Raw genomic sequence first — 18,843 nt, forward strand, 5'->3', positions numbered from 1 at the left:
TTGGGGGGGTTGCCCTCTTTTAACCTCTTTTGGATATTTAAATTCTGTAAGGAGAATATTAAGCACCTTATGTTTTCCCACCGACATTTTTTCTAACATTTTTCCCCTTTTGGCCACCGATGGTGGTACTAACCTGGCCACCTATGTACTGGAAAGGCTGGCTTTCATGTGGAGCTGTTGACTCTTCACCAGGGTCTGCTCTTGCTAAACGCACTTGCATCCCAGTAGATGTGCTCTGCCCCTTGAAGATGCCCTTCTCCACGGGGCACCTAATTTCATGTCCTTGGCAAGGGTGTGGTCTGTGAGAGTTTGGATTTTGTGGACCACTACCTCAATCTGCAGAATTTTTCTTTAGCCATAGACTGCCCAGTAAGTGAGAAAAGGAGTTTCTCAGCCATGTGTGGTGCACACACCTCTAATCCAAGCACTTGAGAGGCTGATATAGGAGGATCGCTATGAGTTTGGAGCCAACCTGGGCTTCATAGTGAGTTCAAGGACAACCTGGGCTCCCAGTAGGACCTTGTCTCAAAACATAAACAACAACAGAAAAAGAACTGCTTTAGATTTTCAAAAGTCTATAGAGAACCTACAATATCAGCTCCTAAGCTGCTTCTAAGAACACTTATTTGTTTTTGGGTTTTGCTGGTTTATTTTTCTTAGAAGGTTATAAAAGTCATGTATATCTATTTTAGAAAATTTGAAAAATTTGTTAAATACAAAAAATAAAATTCACCTATAACTTTACCACATCAAAGAAAATAGCTGATGACATTTTACATCTGTTCTTTATTCTAAGTGTATGTCTAGGGAATTGGTTTTATAAGCATTGAATCTTCCATTCTTCCATTTGTTTGGAAAACTGCCTAAGATATGTAACTGGTCCTTCTCCAGCTTATCGGAAACCTGGCTTCTGAAGAATCCTGATTGCTTGGGGGTTCTGAGTCCTGAGCATTCCACAGGCTCTTCTGTCTGCTGTGTCTTGGGCTTTAATGGAAGGGTGCTCTCTTCACATGGGCCAGGCAGGTCTGCTGCCTGTAGACTCAGGTCCTCAGAAATGGTTCATCTCTTAAGGCCTCTGGAGTCACCCTGATCTTCCCCACAACTCCCTTGCCTGACCTTTTCTCTTACAGTTAGTCCAGCCCTGGTGTGTGTGTGTGTGTGTGTGTGTGTGTGTGTGTGTGTGTGTGTGTGTGTGTTAGAACTGCTGGTCCCTCACGGCTAGACAGATGAACAGACTGGCGTCTGTTGAATAAACCTGTATGTGAAGAAGAGAAGATGCTGGGGTGACAGGATGGAAGCCTCCAGCTTCATGCATTTACCTCCCTCAACTCAGATAGTTCAAGTTGCTGAGTAGCTACTCTCTGAAAGACACCTGGAGAGTATTTTAATGCGGGAATGCCTCTTATGAAAGGAGGAATCAAATCAGTCTACCTAAATTCAAACCCAGCCTGTAGACCTCGGAGCCCTTCATCACTGCCATGCCCCTTTTACAAATGATATACCAAGGGTCAGAGATACCCAGTAGCTTTTCCAGAGTCCATAAATGGAGTTCAGAACCAAAGGCTCCCGATGGCAAGCATCGGGCTGTTTTCTTCTGCCCAGTGCCAACCACTCTACACCTTGCAGTTACGGTATCAGTGACTGAGCTGTCCTTCGACCTGGCATTGCCCTGCAAGCAGAAGTATGTCCCTTTGCCTCCCTCTACATGTCACCTTTGTGAGCATCTTTCCTTTTGTCCATTGAGTGTCTAGCTCTGCCCTGGAGTGAAAGCAGATTTCACTAGAAACCCAGCACAGAGGTAGGGTGGTCTCTGAGGAGCTGAGTTGGTAAGGTGAAGCCCTGGGCTGGGGTCCAGAAGGCTGACTTCTGAGCTCATTCACTGCCAAACTAGAGATTTTTGGCTGTTGGCTACTTGCTTTCAAGGCTCCGTTTCCCTTTCTATGATGTCTGAATCAATCTCTTCAATTCTAACCAGTGCTGGAGATTCTGAGAATAACGTTCAAGGAAGAACGGAAATGAATGAGAGGAGATACAAATGGGTCTCCCTTGTCCCTTGCTCTGTGTGTAGAGAAATATTTACGCCTTGACCCCTTGGTCATAAGCCAAACCCCTGCATGTGAGGCCCCATGACACACAGAGTCGTACCCTCAAAGTGTCGTGACCTGGCTTAGACTGATGTTCCCCCAGCGTCAGCATCGGCCCTCCCCAGTCCCCGCCTGACTTCCCATCTGGACACCTAGCCTGGCCGAGGCCCTGAGTACCTCTGCTCTGCCCCAGGCTTAGGCTGACCCAGCCCCATGGAGCTCTGCCCTTCTTTTGATGAGGACAATCCCACATCTACGCATGCTTTCTTTTTCTGCCCTCTTCTCTCTGACCTTTTTCTCTTCTTTCTCTCCTCTTTCTTTTTCTCTCACTGAAGCTTGGAGTGGAGGCGGAGGGAGTTGGGAAGTTGGCAGAGAGATAAGATTCATCAATATTTAATTTTTATGGAAATCATGTCCTAGAAATCCCCAAGGGGCTGAAAATTGTTCTGTGTTTTCAGAATCCAGTGATGTTGCTGAAGCAGTTATGTTGTAAATAAAACCACATTACTGTCTGCAGCTCTCCCGTTGCTCTGCAAACCCCGGAAACTTGACAGTTTAATCCACTCAAGAAAGCAGAAAAGGTTCGGGTCACTGGTGGGGGCAGCCCATTCCGCAGCCTTGGGATATAAGATTATGAACCGCTGCATCAACAGCGCGGTTACTGCGGGGAGGGAGAGGGAGCGGGCATGGCCTGAGCATGCTTACCACGCTGGGCAGCCGTCCTTCCTCAGAACAGGAGCCCCAGGACAGCAGAGCCCCACCTGGAAGGTGTGCTCGGATGCTGTGGGGGTTTTCTCCCTCCCTCACATGCTGTGATGCTGTAGAGCCTGCGACCAGCAGAAAGATGGCACCCAAGTGTGCTGCTGGTCCAGCCTGCAAGGGAGCTGGGCTCTGGGAAGCATCCAGTCACCCAGTCGTTTGTCCATCAGTCAGACATTTATTGAGCATCTGCCACATGTTAGATACTGTTTTGGATACTGAGGTTGCAGCAAGGCATACAAAATCTGTGAAAACCCCTTCCCCACTTAAAATCCTCAAGGGTGGGGCAGGCGGGGGTAGGGCTGGTGATTTAGCTCAGAGGTGTAAGCAAGCGCCAAACTGGCAAGCGCTAAGTCGCGAGTGCGACCCCGGTACCAAAAAAAAAAAAAAAAAAAAAAAACTAAAAAAAGTCCGCGTGGGTGGAGGCAGACAATAAACAGATAAATAAGGAAAACATACAGCATGCTGTGTGGTGATAAATGCAGTGGACAAAGATGAGGCAGGAAGTGTAGATGTTTATCTGTGAAAAACTGACCCACCAAAAGCCTCGTATCAGCATGTTTAAAGCAGCTCTCTTCACAATAGCGAAACATGCGAAAAGTCCAGATGTCCACCAAGTGAATGGGCACATGAAATACTACTACCAGTAAGAGGCCATGATCTAGAGGTATGTAAACCACCAAATGTTTGTCTGAATGAAGGAAGCCAAGTACGTGAAAGTACATGCCGGGTGATTCTATTTGTGTGGCCTCCTCAAAGAGATGAAACTAACCTGTGGCGATAGAAACCAGAACAGAGGTTGCTTTGAGTGAGGAAGGGATGGAGGAACCTCTGGCCAACGGAAATGCTGCTTGTCATGACCCATGTTCATTGAAGCAGACTGAGCATGACCATTTCACTCATGAAGTTGCTACATGAAAGTGGAAAATACATTGAAAGAATAGGATGTGTTGCTGGAGGTAGGAGGGGAATCATAACTTGGAAATGGGTGGTGGCGGAGGTGAGCTGCAGAAAGTAAGGAGAGCGTGCGTATATCTGGGGGAGGAACTCTCCGGACAGAGGATGGGAGAGCATGTGTAAAGGTCCTGGGGTGGGCCTCAGCTATAGCAATCAGGAACAGCAAGATAGGCATTGTTTTGGGCATCCAAAGCTGCTCTAACGAATCACCGTAGACTAGATGGCTTCAATGACATTACATTTGCTTTCTTATAGTTCTGGAAGCTGGAAGTCCAAGGTCAAGGTGTTTGTAGGACTCGTTTCTCCTGAGATCTCTTCCGGGCCTGAGAATCATCACCTTCTCACAGTAGCCTCATGTGGTTGTCCCTAGGTCTGCCGATTGTCTGTGTTCTTACCTCCTCTCCACAAGACAAGAGTAATGACTTCTTTTACTTATCTCTGTAAAGATCTTTGTTATAGTTTAGACCTCAGATGCCTCCCAAAACTCTCATGGGTGTGGAAGATGACTGGATCGTGGAGGTTTCTGAGTATCCTGTGGGAGGTGGGGCTGGTCAAAGGGGGAATAATAGGGGACATGGCCTGGAAGGCTCATTCTTGTCTCTAGCTCCTCCCTTTTTTCTCTGCTTGCTGGCTGCCATGGGCTGAGTGTCTTCTCCTCTTTCCCTCTAGCATCCGGTTCCTGCTAGGGGAAACCATGGACCAACATAAACCCCTCCTCTTTTAAATTGTAGGTATTGCGTATTTTGTTCCAACAATGAGGAAAATGCAAAGACTATTTCCAAAGCAGGTCACATTCTGAAATACTGGGGTTAGGCCTTCAGTGGATGAAGCCAGGCAAGGGTCTCTGTGAGCCAGGAAAGGTGGAGCTGCAGAGGTCAGAGCTCATGGTTCTCAGGTTTGCTTTCCATGTGCTCACATCAGCAGGAAACTGCTTTTTGGAAAACCAGCATTGTCTACAATGAGGTCAGGGCACAGTTTGCTGACTGTTGAGCAGTGAGGTGAGGACCACAAGTTCAAAGCCTGGTTAGAGGTGCTCGGAAGCTGGGCAGCCTCTTGTGTACTCACCCCAAGAGTGGTGGCCTGCTGAATTCAGGAAGCAGGAGGAAGGTTGGGGGCACTTTCCTGGGGACTGGTAGGCATGGAGCAGAGGACTCCCTGCATTTACAGGTCACGTTCCCTTGGCGGGGAGCACCCATCATCCTTTCCTTGCACACTCTCCTGGGATGCTCCTCACACTCCCCAGGCTCTGCATCGCCCTTCCAGGGACACTGTGGCTGTGTTACGGGAGTGCTGAGATCCTCAGCTTTACCACACTGCACACAGAAAATGCTATTGATTTTCTTTTATTTATTTATTTATGAGGTTTCTTGCTGTGGGCAAAAAATAAAAAGGTTTATGCAGCATTTCCCTCAGCAATGAGCAGCTTTCTCCACCAGCTGCTTCCCTCCTCCCTCACGCATATCCCTAGGACTGCTCTCTCTCTATGCTTCAGGAGGCCTGGTGTCCCTGGGTTGCAAGATGCAGGAAGGGGGCTAAATATCCTACCAAGTATCTGGTGCATAGTAAGTGCTCAGAAAAATACGTGAGACACAAGTAGATGCATTTTTGGTGAGCTGTGTTTGGTACCAAAAGAGTGAGGAGGCTGAGGAAGGCCCCTTCCTCTGTGGAGCACCTACCTCGTGCCAGGCTCAGTGCTGGGCAGTGAGCCAGAATGCAGTCACACCCTCAGGACGTCAGCACCCAGCTTTCATCAGCACTCACTGGAGAGCTAGAACCTACCGAGAGACCCTCAAGTGCTCTCAGGGCATTCCCTGCAATGCACTCGTGTCTCTGAGCACCTTAGGTAGAAACCAGGCATGCGCATCTCCACCCCTTCCCTCTTTGGAAAGATGGCCGCGTGGGGCTCCATCTCTACCCTGCAGTGGGGCTTCAGGCACAAGGATTAGTTTGGGTCTCCTTTCCCTGGAGGGAACTAGACACAGAGTTCAAAGGAAACTCTAATCCCCTCTCAGGCCTTGAGGTCTGTCACTAAGGAGTGACACACCAAGCTTTGAGCTGCCCTGGGTCCTCTCAGGCATGCCAGCGCCCTTCCCAGGAACTTTTCCCTCCCAAGTGGAGCCCCTAGATGTCTCAGAGCCCAGGTCTACCCTCCACTTTTAGGTTCTTCTCCTTTACTCACCCTTCTGCTACACTGCTGCTCAAGTGTGTGTAGCTGCGGACTTGTCCTTGGTCAGCATTGAGCTCCTGGGGAGCAAAAGTGATGTCTTATTGAGCTCTACCTCCCTGGGTTTGGACATGGAGTCTGATATGGAGGACTGAGAGCGCCCCCACTGACCCAGTACAGCCACTGCCCCCAGACTGTCCAGCCCCAGGGCCTGAGCTGCAAGAGGCCTGGCCTTCACCTTCACCGTGATGCTTTGCTCTCTCTCCTTCCCGACAGGAGTTTCCCTTGGCCGTCCTGCGGGTCTGGGAGTGCTACTGTGCCTACCCTACCCCCCAGTTCAACCTTCGGGATGCTGTGAGCAGCGCATTGTGTGGCCCTGCCTCTGAGGACCCGAGGATGGCTGGTTACTGCCAGGTCTACCAGACCCCTGTGCAAGGTGAGCTCTGCAGCCACCACTGGATGTGGCTTTGAGTTTCAAAGGTCAGGGAAGTTCCAGTGTGCAGTCCTAAGCCAGGACATGGTATCAGTGTGAAGCCCCATGCGTTACAGTGGAGAGAATGGAAAGGGTGAAGCCTGGCCTAGCCAGAAGAGGGGCCACCAGGCCTGTAGGCCTCCTGGGTAGGAGCATTGTGGCTGGCCGAGCAGGCCCAGGATGAGCAGGTGAGTGGGAATGTTGCCAGTTTTATCCAGAACCTGATGTGCCCCAGTTCAGCTGGGAAGGCTGGGGGACTTTGCCCTGGTGACTCTTGTGTGTCTTGCAGCAGTCCTGGTGAAGGGAATAAAACACGGAGAGTTACTTGTCTGAAATACCTGAAGCCAGTGGCCGCTCGCTGAGTGCCTGAAATAAGTCCTGCTCTGGCTCGCTGTGGCTGGGCACAACCTCCATCCACTTCCCCAAGCAAAATCTGAGGCTGTCTCTGCTTGAGCCAGGGTTCATCTGTGGCCATAGAGACGGGTGTGGGGGGAGGCCAAGGGCCCCTAGTACACTTGATTCCTTCCCTTGCTGGGCTATGGGAAGACTTGCCATGGGCTTTCTTTGTCCAGGCATGGACCTTGCAGCCAAGGTACAGGTGAAAAATCCCTTCCCCTCTTTGGATCTCTATTTTCCCATTTATTAAATGGGACTTTTAGCTCATTTGTCCTGGGGTGGAGGCCCAGTGGTGGATCTATGGGTCATCATGAAGGTAACTAGTGACATCTGGACTTTCAGACACACGGTGCACAGACAGGAGGTTCCTTCCCAGCAAATCCAAGGTGTTTGTGGCTCTATCAAGCTTCCCAGGAGCTGGGAACACGTGGGCCAGGCACCTCATCGAGCACGCCACGGGCTTCTACACAGGGAGCTACTACTTCGATGGAACGTTGTACAACAAAGGTGAGTCAGGACTGCGATCCCAGGGCAGCTCACAGAACCCCAACTGTCTGCTCACCAGCCAGCTTCCTCCTCAACTCACTACAGAGTGCCTCTCACACTTTAGTGCACCTAAAGATCCCCCAGAGAGCTTTCTGGAGGGCAGATTCCTGGCCCACACTCCCAGTATCACTCAGTTTGACCCAGGATCTGGGATTTTGCATTTCTATAAGTTTCCATGGGATGTTGGTACAACAGCCCTGGGATTGGACTTTGAGTGGACGTTACAAAATAGTGCTTGTTCCAGATTGTAAAGGAAATGCTAACAACTTGGATTGCCCCCTCTATAGACATTTCTTGTATTTTCCTTAATTTTTAAAACCCTCAATAATTAGGAGCAAAATTCACTATCTACATACCCTTCCCCTGTTTTTTGAGGCAAGGGCTAGCTCATTAAACTAGCTCATTAAAATACAACTTTATTTAAATAGGTTCAAAAATCATTAAGAGTTTTATGATTTCTAATCTTTCCCCTGTAGAAATAAGAGGTCTCCTTTGCCAAGTAAATTAGTGTAAATGGCTCCAGTCTGTGTACTGTTTAAAGACAAAGAACAAGAGGCCTCAAACAAGTCAAGTAGCAGCTAACGTTGGCAAAATGTTTTACCCTGTTGTCTAATGTTGGAGCATTTTCTCTCAATTTCTTTAATCAGGATTTTGCTTGGCAAAAAGTAATAGCATCAGTAACATCCTAGAGAAACAGAAACTTCTCGAGGTTGCCGGCGAGCCTAGAAGCTCTCACAGGATCCTTTTTCAAGTACTGCTTTAATTTACATCTCTCCAATCATCAGTGATGTTGAACATGTTTTCATCTGTGTATTTGCCATTTGTACACCTTCTGAGAAGCGTCCGTTTATTTCAGGTGACAATTTAGGGACTGCGTCTTTATATTTGGGGATCTGGTTTTTTCCAATTCTATATATGTTCTAGGTGTTAATTTTTGTCTGAAGAACAGCTGGCTAAGATTTTTTCCCCACTCTGTGGGTTGTGTTTTCATTCTGTTGGTGATTCTTTTGCTGTGTAAAAAGTTTTTTAATAAGATGAGATCCCAGTTGTTGATTCTTTGTGGTATTTTTTGTGCCATCAGGGTTTTTTGTTCACGAAGTCTTTGCCTACACCTGTGTCTTCAGGAGTTCTACCTATTGTAACTTCTAGCAGATTTAGTGTTTCTATTTTAATATTTAGATCATTGATCTGCTTTGATTCTAGTTTAGTGCATGCTGATAGACATGAGTCTAGTTTTAGTCTTCAGCATGTGAAAAGCTAGCTTTTCCAGCACCGTTTATTAAAGAGGCTATCTTTCTTCCAGTGAAGGTGTTTGGCCTTTTTGTCAAAGATAAGGGTGTGTTTTAAGTTGTTTCTGTGTCTTCTAATCTGTTCCATCGATGCTCATGTCTGGGTTTTTTTTTTTGCCAGTACCATGCTGTTTTTATCACAGTAGCTCCGTAATATAATTTTGTCAAGGATTGTGAGGATGCCCACCCCCCCACCCCCCCCACCTTGCCTTTGTTGCCCAGAATTGTTTTTGCTATTCTAGGTTCCAAATGAATTTTAGGAATGGTTTCTCTAGTTCTGTGAGGTGTGCTAATGGATTATGAATGGGAAAGCTCATTTTGTTCCTAAAAGCCCAAGATAATAAGCTAATTAACATTTATGGGGCTTGTCCTCATAGCTGGATGGCACGGGCTATGTTAGGATATGGCCAGGAGATAGATCTCCCTGGCATCCAGTGATTTGGTCTCCCCTGCTGTACATCTCTGTCTGCTCCTATGTTCTGTACTATGGCCCATCTGTCTACTAGAAGGTAGGCTTAAAGGCAGGGTCTTATTCTTTCACTGCCAGTTTAAAGTCCAAGCCTCTGATAATATTGCAAAATCATACACACTTCCGTGGATGGAAAATAGAGTCTGGTCTTCTCAGTTGGCTGTCATGAATGTTCTGAGTGCCCAGTACCATACCAAGGGGCCAAGGAAAGAGACCTCAGAGAAGTTGGTCAATGGGAGTAAGTTTCCATTCTTAGAAATTAGGCTTGCATTCCTCAGGATTAGACCCAAATACCATGGATGGAGCCTTAACCAGACCTGCTTCACAAGCCAAGGTGGGCAATCTCCCTGCATGCAATAGGCCTGTATTATAGGACACAGCATAAAGTCGGAGGGTGGGGACTCACCCTCCTTTAGCCCTTTAGCCATTGAGCCTGAGGATGGGCCCCACTGTGGGAAGTTGGGTGGAAAGCGGGGATACACAGGGATACACAGCGGCACATGAGGAGAGCTCTGTTACTGTTTATGTGGTGCTACATGATCTTCAGCTAGTCACACACTTCCTCTGAGCTTCAGTCCCTTCATCTGGTTGTGCCTACAGCTATTTAACTCATGAGATTATCTACGAATGCTTAGTGAAATTCTCTCCATGAAAAGCCTCAAAAAGCCTGCATCTTCTATGTCTCTAGAAGGTATAGTCAGGCTCTCTGCCTCCTGATCCTTGGGGCTGAATGGGCTGAGTGGCCTTATTTCTCTTGTAGCTGTCATCTTGCCCTGCCCACAGATGCTTCCTGCTCCACCTTCCTTGGGACACGGTCACTCTCATGGAGACCTCCTGTGCCCTATCCATGGATACTGAGCCATCCCTGGCCCTCTCATCCCCAGGACTGACTTCCCCCCTACTGGTTGTGTAGGTCAGCATCAGAACTCCTGCTGCTGTGGAAGCAGGGACAACCATGGGAACGGCGGCGACTTCCTCTATGGGGACCTTTTTGTTTCTCCTGCACAGGGTTCAAGGGTGAGAAGGACCACTGGCGGAGCCGGCGCACCATCTGCGTGAAGACCCACGAGAGTGGCAAGAGGGAGATTGAGATGTTCGACTCAGCCATTCTGCTGATCCGGAACCCCTACAGGTCCTTGGTGGCCGAATTCAACAGGAAATGTGCTGGGCACCTGGGCTACGCTCCTGACCACAATTGGAAGAGTAAAGGTAAGCAGGGGACCAGCCAGGCAGGGCCACAGGGTGCTAGCAAGATGCCTTCTGGCACACAGGGTCAGCACACAGTTTTCCTGGAGGCTTGTGCTGCTGTGCCTAGCTTGAATTCACCTCTTCTCCATCCCTTCAAAGCCTGCTCACTCCATGCATGATAGTGTCTTATATGGGTGTCAGCTTGATAGCCAAGAATGTCTTCCACCCCCTCAACTGGGTAGTGGGATTATCTGTGCCCCTTTACTTCTCCTGCTCATACCCAAGGGCTTACACATTGCTGGGAGAAGAGCTCTGGCTTTATACAGGTGGTCACGCTTTCTCCACCACCGCCTGCCTGGATCAGCTTCCTCCTAGCTCGTGAGATACAGCCACAGAGAACAGCTCATGGGGCAAGATGATGCATGTTCCCAGTTTGTGCTCAGGGCTCATTATACCAGGCCCCTCCTACGCTCCCCTGAGGAACTTTCCACAGTGTCCCATAGAAGAATCCAGAACTTTCCTGATGAACCCAGAGGATACAGCTGTGTGACTTGCACACGTAGCAGACCTGGGTCTCAGACCCTTCACTATAGTGATCTCTGGTGGCCACAGATCAAGTGATGTAAGCAACAGACGACTTTTCATCACAGTTCTGGATGCTGAAAACCCAAGGCCAGAGTGCCTGCCTGGTCCCTGTAGCTCGCCATGATCGTATAGTGGTTAGTACTCTGCGTTTTGGCCACAAGAGTGCCTGCCTGTTCAGTTCCTGTCGAGGCCTTTCTTTCCAGATTGCAGACAGCACCCTATCACTGTGTCCTCACATGACAGGGACTGAAAACCCTCTGATGGCTCTTAAAAGAACATTAATCAGATCACAAGGACACATCTTCAAATACCCTCGTACTGAGGATGAGGGTTTCAACATACAGATTCAAGGGGCTACATTTTGTCCATAACATCCAGATTTCCTGATTCTCGGTTAGATTGGCTTGTTCTCTCCAGCAGCTTTATTCAGAGCCTATGAACCTAGAGTCACTGAGGTACCACTGTGCACCAGGCCCCCTGTGGGGCATGAGGGCCCAAACTAAAGGGTAAGAGCCTCTACATCCAAGGCACACATGGTTCAGCCTTTGGGAGTGAATAATAAAGACACTCGTCTGCTGTAAGTAGTGTAGATTTAACTCCGAAATCAAGCTGCATCATGGCAGGATGATGGTGAGAAGAGATGCAGGTAGGCTACAGCAGTGAGGCCTGATTCGTGTTCCAGGCTGGAACCCAGTTCTTTTCCATTGTCTTCCACCTCGACCAAGCCCCCACAGCCATCCTGTCCTTGCCAACTCACCTTCAGATGCAGAGACCGTGGCAAGCAGTGTGCCCTCATGGGTGAGCAGGCTGAGTTCACATTCCCCCTCTGCCTCTTGGAAGCCACATGACCCTCAAGGGTCACCTTCAGGCTCACTCTCTTGTTCAGGAATCATAGGGCGATGGTGAAGATGAGAGAATGCAAACCATAACATTGGAGGTATATACAGCCCAGTTACAGAAACTCTTGTGCCATGATGACTCTCAACAAGTTATACCCCAACCCCTTCCAAAAATTAATTTCTGAATTTTCTAGGAAAGGCAACTCATGGAGAAGATCATTTGCTAAAGTTTGAGGCCACCGTCTGTGGTTCCACTGTGTGTTCCAACTCCCAGCAGAATCATGGGTTCAAACTGTCCATGAAACTCACGAGATGCCCTGGGTATCTATCCAGCACCACGTCCACCTCACCCAGTGTGATGTAGGAGAACCCAGCACAGAAAACCGAACTGGGCCCAGCAGCTCTTTCACACCCAGGCACATACTACTCAGTCACCAAGATGGTCTTGCTCCTTGGGGATCCAAGCAAGTCACCCCTAGAGAAGGGACAGCAGAAAACCCCGGCTGTGTCCCTCTCCTTAACTTTAGACAAACGTAGTGACTGAGGACATGGTGAAGGTGATAGTGGTTCATCTGTAAAGAGATGCCTGCTTAGCTCTCGCACTCACCTTAGATCCTAGTGTGCCAAGATGGCCTGGATCCCCGGTCTACCCCAGGCCTGCTTGCCCAGGTGCAATCTCAAAGGTTAAGGAAATCATAGTGCACACAGTGATGAGAGGTTCTGCGCTAGCAGGCCATGTTTTTCTTGATACCTTTCCAATGAAATGCTGCTGGGGGAGGGCAGCCACAAAGTTGTCATCTCTAACAGCCTAGGACTCCTCCAAGCCCAATCCGACATTAACCCATCATTCACATTAAGTCACCGAGGAGTCCGCACCCATGGAGATCCAGGCTGGTTGGCCCTGGGCAGTGGGCCTGGAAACCCTGCTGCCTCTTTCTCCTGAGCAGGCCCAGTGGGGCTAGCAGCCGTGAAAGGGCCGCCTGTGACCGTGTCCCTTCTCTGTCCCCTGCAGAGTGGCCGGATTTTGTGAATAGTTATGCGTCCTGGTGGTCCTCGCACGTGCTGGACTGGCTGAAGTACGGGAAGCGGCTGCTGGTGGTGCACTACGAGGAGCTGCGCCGCAGCCTCGTGCCCACCCTGCGAGCGATGGTGGCCTTCCTCAACATGTCTGTGAGCGAGGACCGGCTGCTGTGCGTGGAGCACAACAAGGAAGGCAGCTTCCGGCGGCACGGCCAGCGCCCGCGCGACCCGGAGCCCTTCACACCCGAGATGAAAGAGCTGATCGACGGCTACATCCGGACGGTAGACCAGGCCTTGCGTGACCACAACTGGGCTGGGCTGCCCAGGGAGTACGTGCCCAGATGATAGCCCCCGCCCAAGCTGCTCTTTGCTCTTGCGAGCTGTCGTCATGCCATGGAACTGTCCCCTGCTCTGCTGCTGGGCCTTGGACCTCTGGGACATGGGGCACATGGCTGCTCGCACATGGTCAGCAGGGAGGCCCTCAGGGCTGCCTCACATGCAGAGAGACCTGATCTAGATGCCACACCCACCCAGGTGACACATGACCGAACAAGCACATGCTCCTGAGAGGTGCCCACACGATCACAGACACTGAGACATTGCTCCACATCACAGTGCTCATTTCGATGTGCCTAAGCTGCCCATGCAGGGTGAGCCAGACGTACCCCACCTTGTAAGTGCAGCCACACAGAGACATAGACACTGGGGGTCCGGGCATGTGCCCAGAAGCTGGCTGGCTCTCTCTCACACTTGCACATGCACACACACACACCCTAGTCTCTGAGACACCCTAGGCATCCTGTGTCCAGTGCCAGCACAGACCTGCTTGCCAGAGCCCTCGACTCTAGAATGCCAGGTGACAGGCATTTGCGCTCCAAGTGAAAAGGAATGGAATTGGGGGTACGGACGGTTGATGCTGGGCTACACAGCCCTGACCTTATCTGCCATCCCATAAAGGTGTGTGCTGTGATTTCCAGGCACTGCGAACTCTGCAGTCTGGCCTCTCTCTCTCTCTCTGCGGATGGGATGGTGAGGCGCTGTGGGGAGAGTGAGGCCCACCACTCTGCCCTGCCCTGAAAGTGTGCATACTGGCCTCTCTGCCCAACCCTTTGACTCAGCCTGGTTTGGTGCTCCTCAGAGCGGGCCCTTGCCTGCCTTCTTCCCCTTTCTAAGGAAGCTGAGAATTCACACTCTGCCCCAGAAGTAGGGCTGGTTGCTAAACCTCTAGGGGAGCCCAAGATCTTAGAGGCTCATATGCCATCAAGAGGGGGCCCAGGTAGACATGGGAGGTCCCTGAGGGTACATTCTGCAGCCACTGGGACTGTCACCCGCACATATTAACAAGACCTGTTCTCTGTGGGTCTTACACTGAGGTCATGGCCATGTTCTATGTGGCACAGCTTCTGCCTGGTCCTTCGTGGCAGAGCCCATTGTGTCACTGTGTGCACCCTAACACATCTTGTCACTACGCTATTGTCGCTCAGCCTCTGCCATACCCTCTGTTTCTGTGTGGAGACATTGTTCCCACTTGTTCATCCATCCCTCTGCCCTAGGGGAAGGGCACATAGACATGGGTCCAATGCATGCCAGGCATGGGAAAAAGACAGATTCCAGAGCCCTTGCTCCCCCCTCGCCTCATGGCCCAGTACGGGAGGGAAGGCCAGGAGATGTCTCATCTCCAATGTGTGCTGTGCGGGCTCTGAGGGGCCTTGGCCACTGTCCTGGGGGGATTTGCATAGTGCCTTCGACACTGAAGAAGTCTTAAGGAATCTGTGATCATCCTGGCACAGAGGAGATGGGGGAGAAGAGTCAAGGCAGAGAGGGAGAGCACTACAAAGCCCCGGAGCCTGGGGCAAACTTTGTAAAAGACAGTGGGCATAGAAGGGACTCTGTCCTTACAGCCACTTAGTGCTCAGCCCAGGCCGTGGCCTGCAAACCTGAGACCAGGATCGTTGCTGATGCTAATGACCAACTTCGGTCATGCTTTACAGCATATCTTAGACTCTGAGCCTGGGAAGCTCTGGTTCAAGGGTAGGATGCAATCTGAGAGCAAGGCCAAGATGTGGGGAGGATGGTAGAGATCTCATTGCACAATAACCCACCAGGGCAGAAGTCAATGACCCTGAAATTGAGCAGCCCCTGAGCTTGAGCTAATCCCAGCAGGACCCTGAAATCCTGGCCTGGCCTGGCTAGGACCTCCGCTCAGCCTGGGTTTTGGAATGGCCAGGTTCTGCCACCCTGACCTGCCCATGAAAGCCAAGGGCTCCTTGCCATCAGTACAGGCCAGGTGGAGGACCCAGTGAAGTGCACCCCCAAGACAGGGAACTGGGGTGAGTATCCCTGCTCTATGTCCTTCCCAGTGTGAGGCTATTCTAGAACTTATTTTAGAATCTTACAGCTGGGAACACCAGGGTCTTTGTAAATGTTCACTGTCTTGGGATGGATGGCTACATATCCTTCCATGAAAGTCCCTGACAAAGCCATTTCCCTTGAACACTGGGGCAGCTGAGACCCACAGGAGTTTCCATGCTGCCTTAGAAGGGAGCCAGGCATGTCTACATCCCAGAGCACACCTATAGTCTCAAAAAGGCAGTAAGCCTGGCATCAGATTGCTAGAGAGCATAGAGGCAGCTTCCTTCTGCAGCAGACCCAAAGCTTGGACTCACTCTCCAGAGCTAGATGATCAGAGGCAAAGGCTGAAACCACAGAGGCTGGAAAGGACAAACATGTAGAAAGGGCATGCCAGGCCTGCACCCAGGGCATGATCTGTACGTCACTTACCACCCCAGGGATCTGCAAGCAACAGCCCCAGTTTCTCCTAGGAGTTGGTTGGTACATTCACTGCTGCCAGATGCCCAAGGCTTCATTTCCTTTTAGAAGGGGCACCTTCAGTTCATACAGCACAGAGTTCACAGCCACTGCTGTGCTCAGCACCCTTCACCCTGGGTCTGCCTCCTCACTAAGACGACAGCCTGTCTGTCCTCTGGAGGAAATCCATTTGACTCTCTCCAAGTTAGATCTCATCTACAGCTCTCACCTTCCCAGGAAAGAGGATACTGTTCTGACCAGACACAGACTACACGCTGATCTGTCTCTCAAACACGGAAGTGTGACAAATGAATTGAGAGTCAATTAGAACAGAACAGCAAAAGCCTGTCTACAGATTCCAACTTTAATAGCAAGGAAATGGAGTTACACAAACCTGTGCTAAAACATGTCGCTTTCACAGATTTTATCTCTTGTTTTGGATCAATTTGGAAACAGCAAAATATATAATTTTAAAAAGTAAAACACATTCTGATAATCCTAGTGATGTGTACATGAGAGAGAAGAATAGACAGGCTCCCAAATCATGGGAAGAAAGCTGCTTAATTATGTGAACATCTTATAATGAAGCCTCTTGCAGCTAAAATTAGATTTTGAGTGCATGAATATGCGATCATGTTTGCACATCAGAATGCAGTTTTTTTCTCTTAAAAGTACCAAGAGCTATTTGGTTCTTAGGAGGCCCCAGAAGGGAAGGAAGAAGAGATGAGTTTGATCCTTGTGGCTGCAAAAATTCTTGGGGCCCAAGCTTGGTTTTTTGTTTGACCTCAAAGCTTGGTGAAGGTGTTTGAAATTCAGTGACTACAAAGAAGTTTATGAGGGCCACAGAGAAATTGATTGTTCCAAACTGTTCATCATGCTGAGTGCACCAGCCTGAATCAGGTAGGAGCAATGCACAGTGGGAACATTGGAGGGTTTATGTATGTTTGGACTGGCTTGTGGTCCCAGCTCTGCTATCATCTTGGACAGTCGTTTCCCATGTCTGGTCTCCGTCTCTCATCCATAAAGCAAGGGATGTGATGAATGTTGATTGCATCTCCAACACATGTTCCCCTATTTCCTTTCCCATCAGTTCCTCATTTCTGCTAAGGGTTCATATGACTTGGCAGATGGGCTCTCACCATTTTCAGGAGTGAACATGTGATATAGACTGAGCCAACATCATATTCCATCTTTCTGGCCAGTGTGATTGATCCAAGTATGGCTGTGTGATCTAGGTTTCTGCAGGCAGAGAGAATTTCGCGATTTCTGGGGCTGGCCAGGTTAAGTGGCAGGTGTCTGAAATCTCAGCAATCTGGGAGGCTGATGCAAAAAAATCAGAAGTGTGAGCCCATTGTGGGTAGCTTAAAGAGGCATCATCACAAAGAAAAGAAATTCTTTTAAGGACTGGGAATGTAGCTCAGTGGGAAGATCCTGGGTTTAATACCCAGTATGAGAGAGAGAGAGAGAGAGAGAGAGAGAGAGAGAGAGAGAGAGAGAGATATGGGGAGGGTTGGGAAGGGCTGAGAAGGGAAATAATGAAGAGAAAAAGGAGAAAGAAATGATATTCTGGAAATTATGAATAGCAACTTAGTGCCTCTGCTGGTTATGAAAGAGACGGCAGGTAACCCTGAATCTTGGCAGCAGCCACCTGGGGACCATGACACACTCTCAGCATGAAGCTGAAGAGAGAGTTGAGGACAGATCCTTGGGACATTAAGTGCGGCAGGGTAAATTCTGAGAGCAGCCCCACCTCTGGGCCTTTTTCACTTATGAGCCAATAAACTCTCTCCGTTTGTTGAACTGGCTTACGTCGGACTTCCATTATTACAGCACAGCACTCTAGAAAGGCTTGGATTGAAAGGCGCTAGCACTCTGACATTCTCCATCTCTACAGCTGATATACACAAAACAGGAAACCCTGCTACTGTGATCTGGTGGACCTCATTTTAAAGGAAGGGCTGAGTGTGAAGTGCTCACAGGAAATCATCCACCAAGACAAGCAGTGTTACTAAGTCCTAACATGGAAGTCACCCAGATACCCTCGAAGGCAGTTCCTTTTAGATGCTCAGCCAACCAGCTTTTCCATTTAGTCCTTATGAACTCTTTAGTGTGGTTGTTATTCTCTCTGCTTGATGAGTGAGGACTGGAATACCATCTGGTTTGTGTGTGAAAGTGTGGTGGTTCTTTTGCATTTGCCAAAACTACTTTCATGGAAAAGACCCTGTGATATAGGAAAGAATTCTTTGAGAAACTACTTTGACAGAGAGGAGATGCCTTTCAATGGGTAGGAGATAACAGTGACACCAGAGAGGCAGTTAGGTGCCATCTAATTAGGTAGGCATGATTAGCCGTGTAGTTTTGATTTTGCTATTTGGGACATGCAGGCTTGAGGTGGAATGGAGTAGTTACCACTGGAGAAGCAGGGTGATGCCACTTGAGAGTTCTCTTCCTCAGAATTCCCTCTTTAAGCTTACTGTGTGCCAGAAATTAGAGAGGCACAGGGAGTTACATGTGCTAACTTCAAATTCTCCTTTGAACGAACACCTTTCATATGTATGTCAGAGTAAAGTTCTGTAAAATATGTAAATAAAGACAAGGATTCCAGGAGGTCAGTATGAATGCACTTGCCCACTGTTACCCCTTTTATGACTAGAATTAGATTTATCAGGCTTTCCTATGTAGAAACATCACAGAAATCACATGCCTGACATGGGAAATATGAGCAGATCCATCCTAAATTGCAAACATGATTGTCTTTATAAAATGAAGAATCTTTATGTCAAACAAACATGAAAATACCAGTTGATGCTATAAGCATGAGTTGATTAGTGAGCTATCCAAAGTGTGTCTTCAGTGCTTGAGACATTTTGTCTTTCAGATTTTGACATTGATAATTACAAATCCATGTCCCAAAAGTATGACTACTGATAATCAATAGAGTAAACAGTATTCCTCTTGTTGTAGTCAGGGATTGCAAGAAAAACAATTACACATAGGACACAAAATTTATAGTATTATTTATGGTAGTCATCCAAGGTGTTAAATACAAAGAAAGTGCAGGAAATCTGTCCACATGCTAAAGACCTACAGAATCCAGCAGAGGACCTGGGTCACACCTCAATGTCCTGCATGAGTCCAGCTGAAAACCTAGAGCCCATGATAATGCCCTCCACAAGTCCAACTAGAGGCCTAGAGCCCACAACAATGACTCTGGCAAGACTGCTTCATGAATCTTCACTAGGAAGGCCCAAAGGTCAGCAATGGAAG

The 18,843-nt window shown here is 48.9% G+C and overlaps 1 protein-coding gene across 1 annotated transcript in view; it reads left to right on the plus strand.

Annotated features, from left to right (window-relative positions):
* The window catches only part of Wscd1 (WSC domain containing 1), a 38,389-nt gene extending 24,634 nt beyond the window's left edge, over nt 1–13,755 (plus strand). Inside the window, exons 6-9 of the mRNA XM_003469631.5 lie at nt 6,241–6,400; nt 7,175–7,339; nt 10,145–10,345; nt 12,761–13,755. Coding sequence (XP_003469679.2) covers nt 6,241–6,400; nt 7,175–7,339; nt 10,145–10,345; nt 12,761–13,113 — 879 coding nt within the window. The 3' untranslated portion in view covers nt 13,114–13,755. The remainder of the gene's footprint in view (nt 1–6,240; nt 6,401–7,174; nt 7,340–10,144; nt 10,346–12,760) is intronic.
* Nucleotides 13,756–18,843: the final 5,088 nt, after the last annotated feature.

This window comes from Cavia porcellus, unplaced genomic scaffold (genome assembly GCF_034190915.1).
Source record: "Cavia porcellus strain 051 isolate PalLab524CR breed Dunkin Hartley unplaced genomic scaffold, mCavPor4.1 scaffold_6, whole genome shotgun sequence".
Lineage (NCBI taxonomy): Eukaryota > Metazoa > Chordata > Mammalia > Rodentia > Caviidae > Cavia > Cavia porcellus.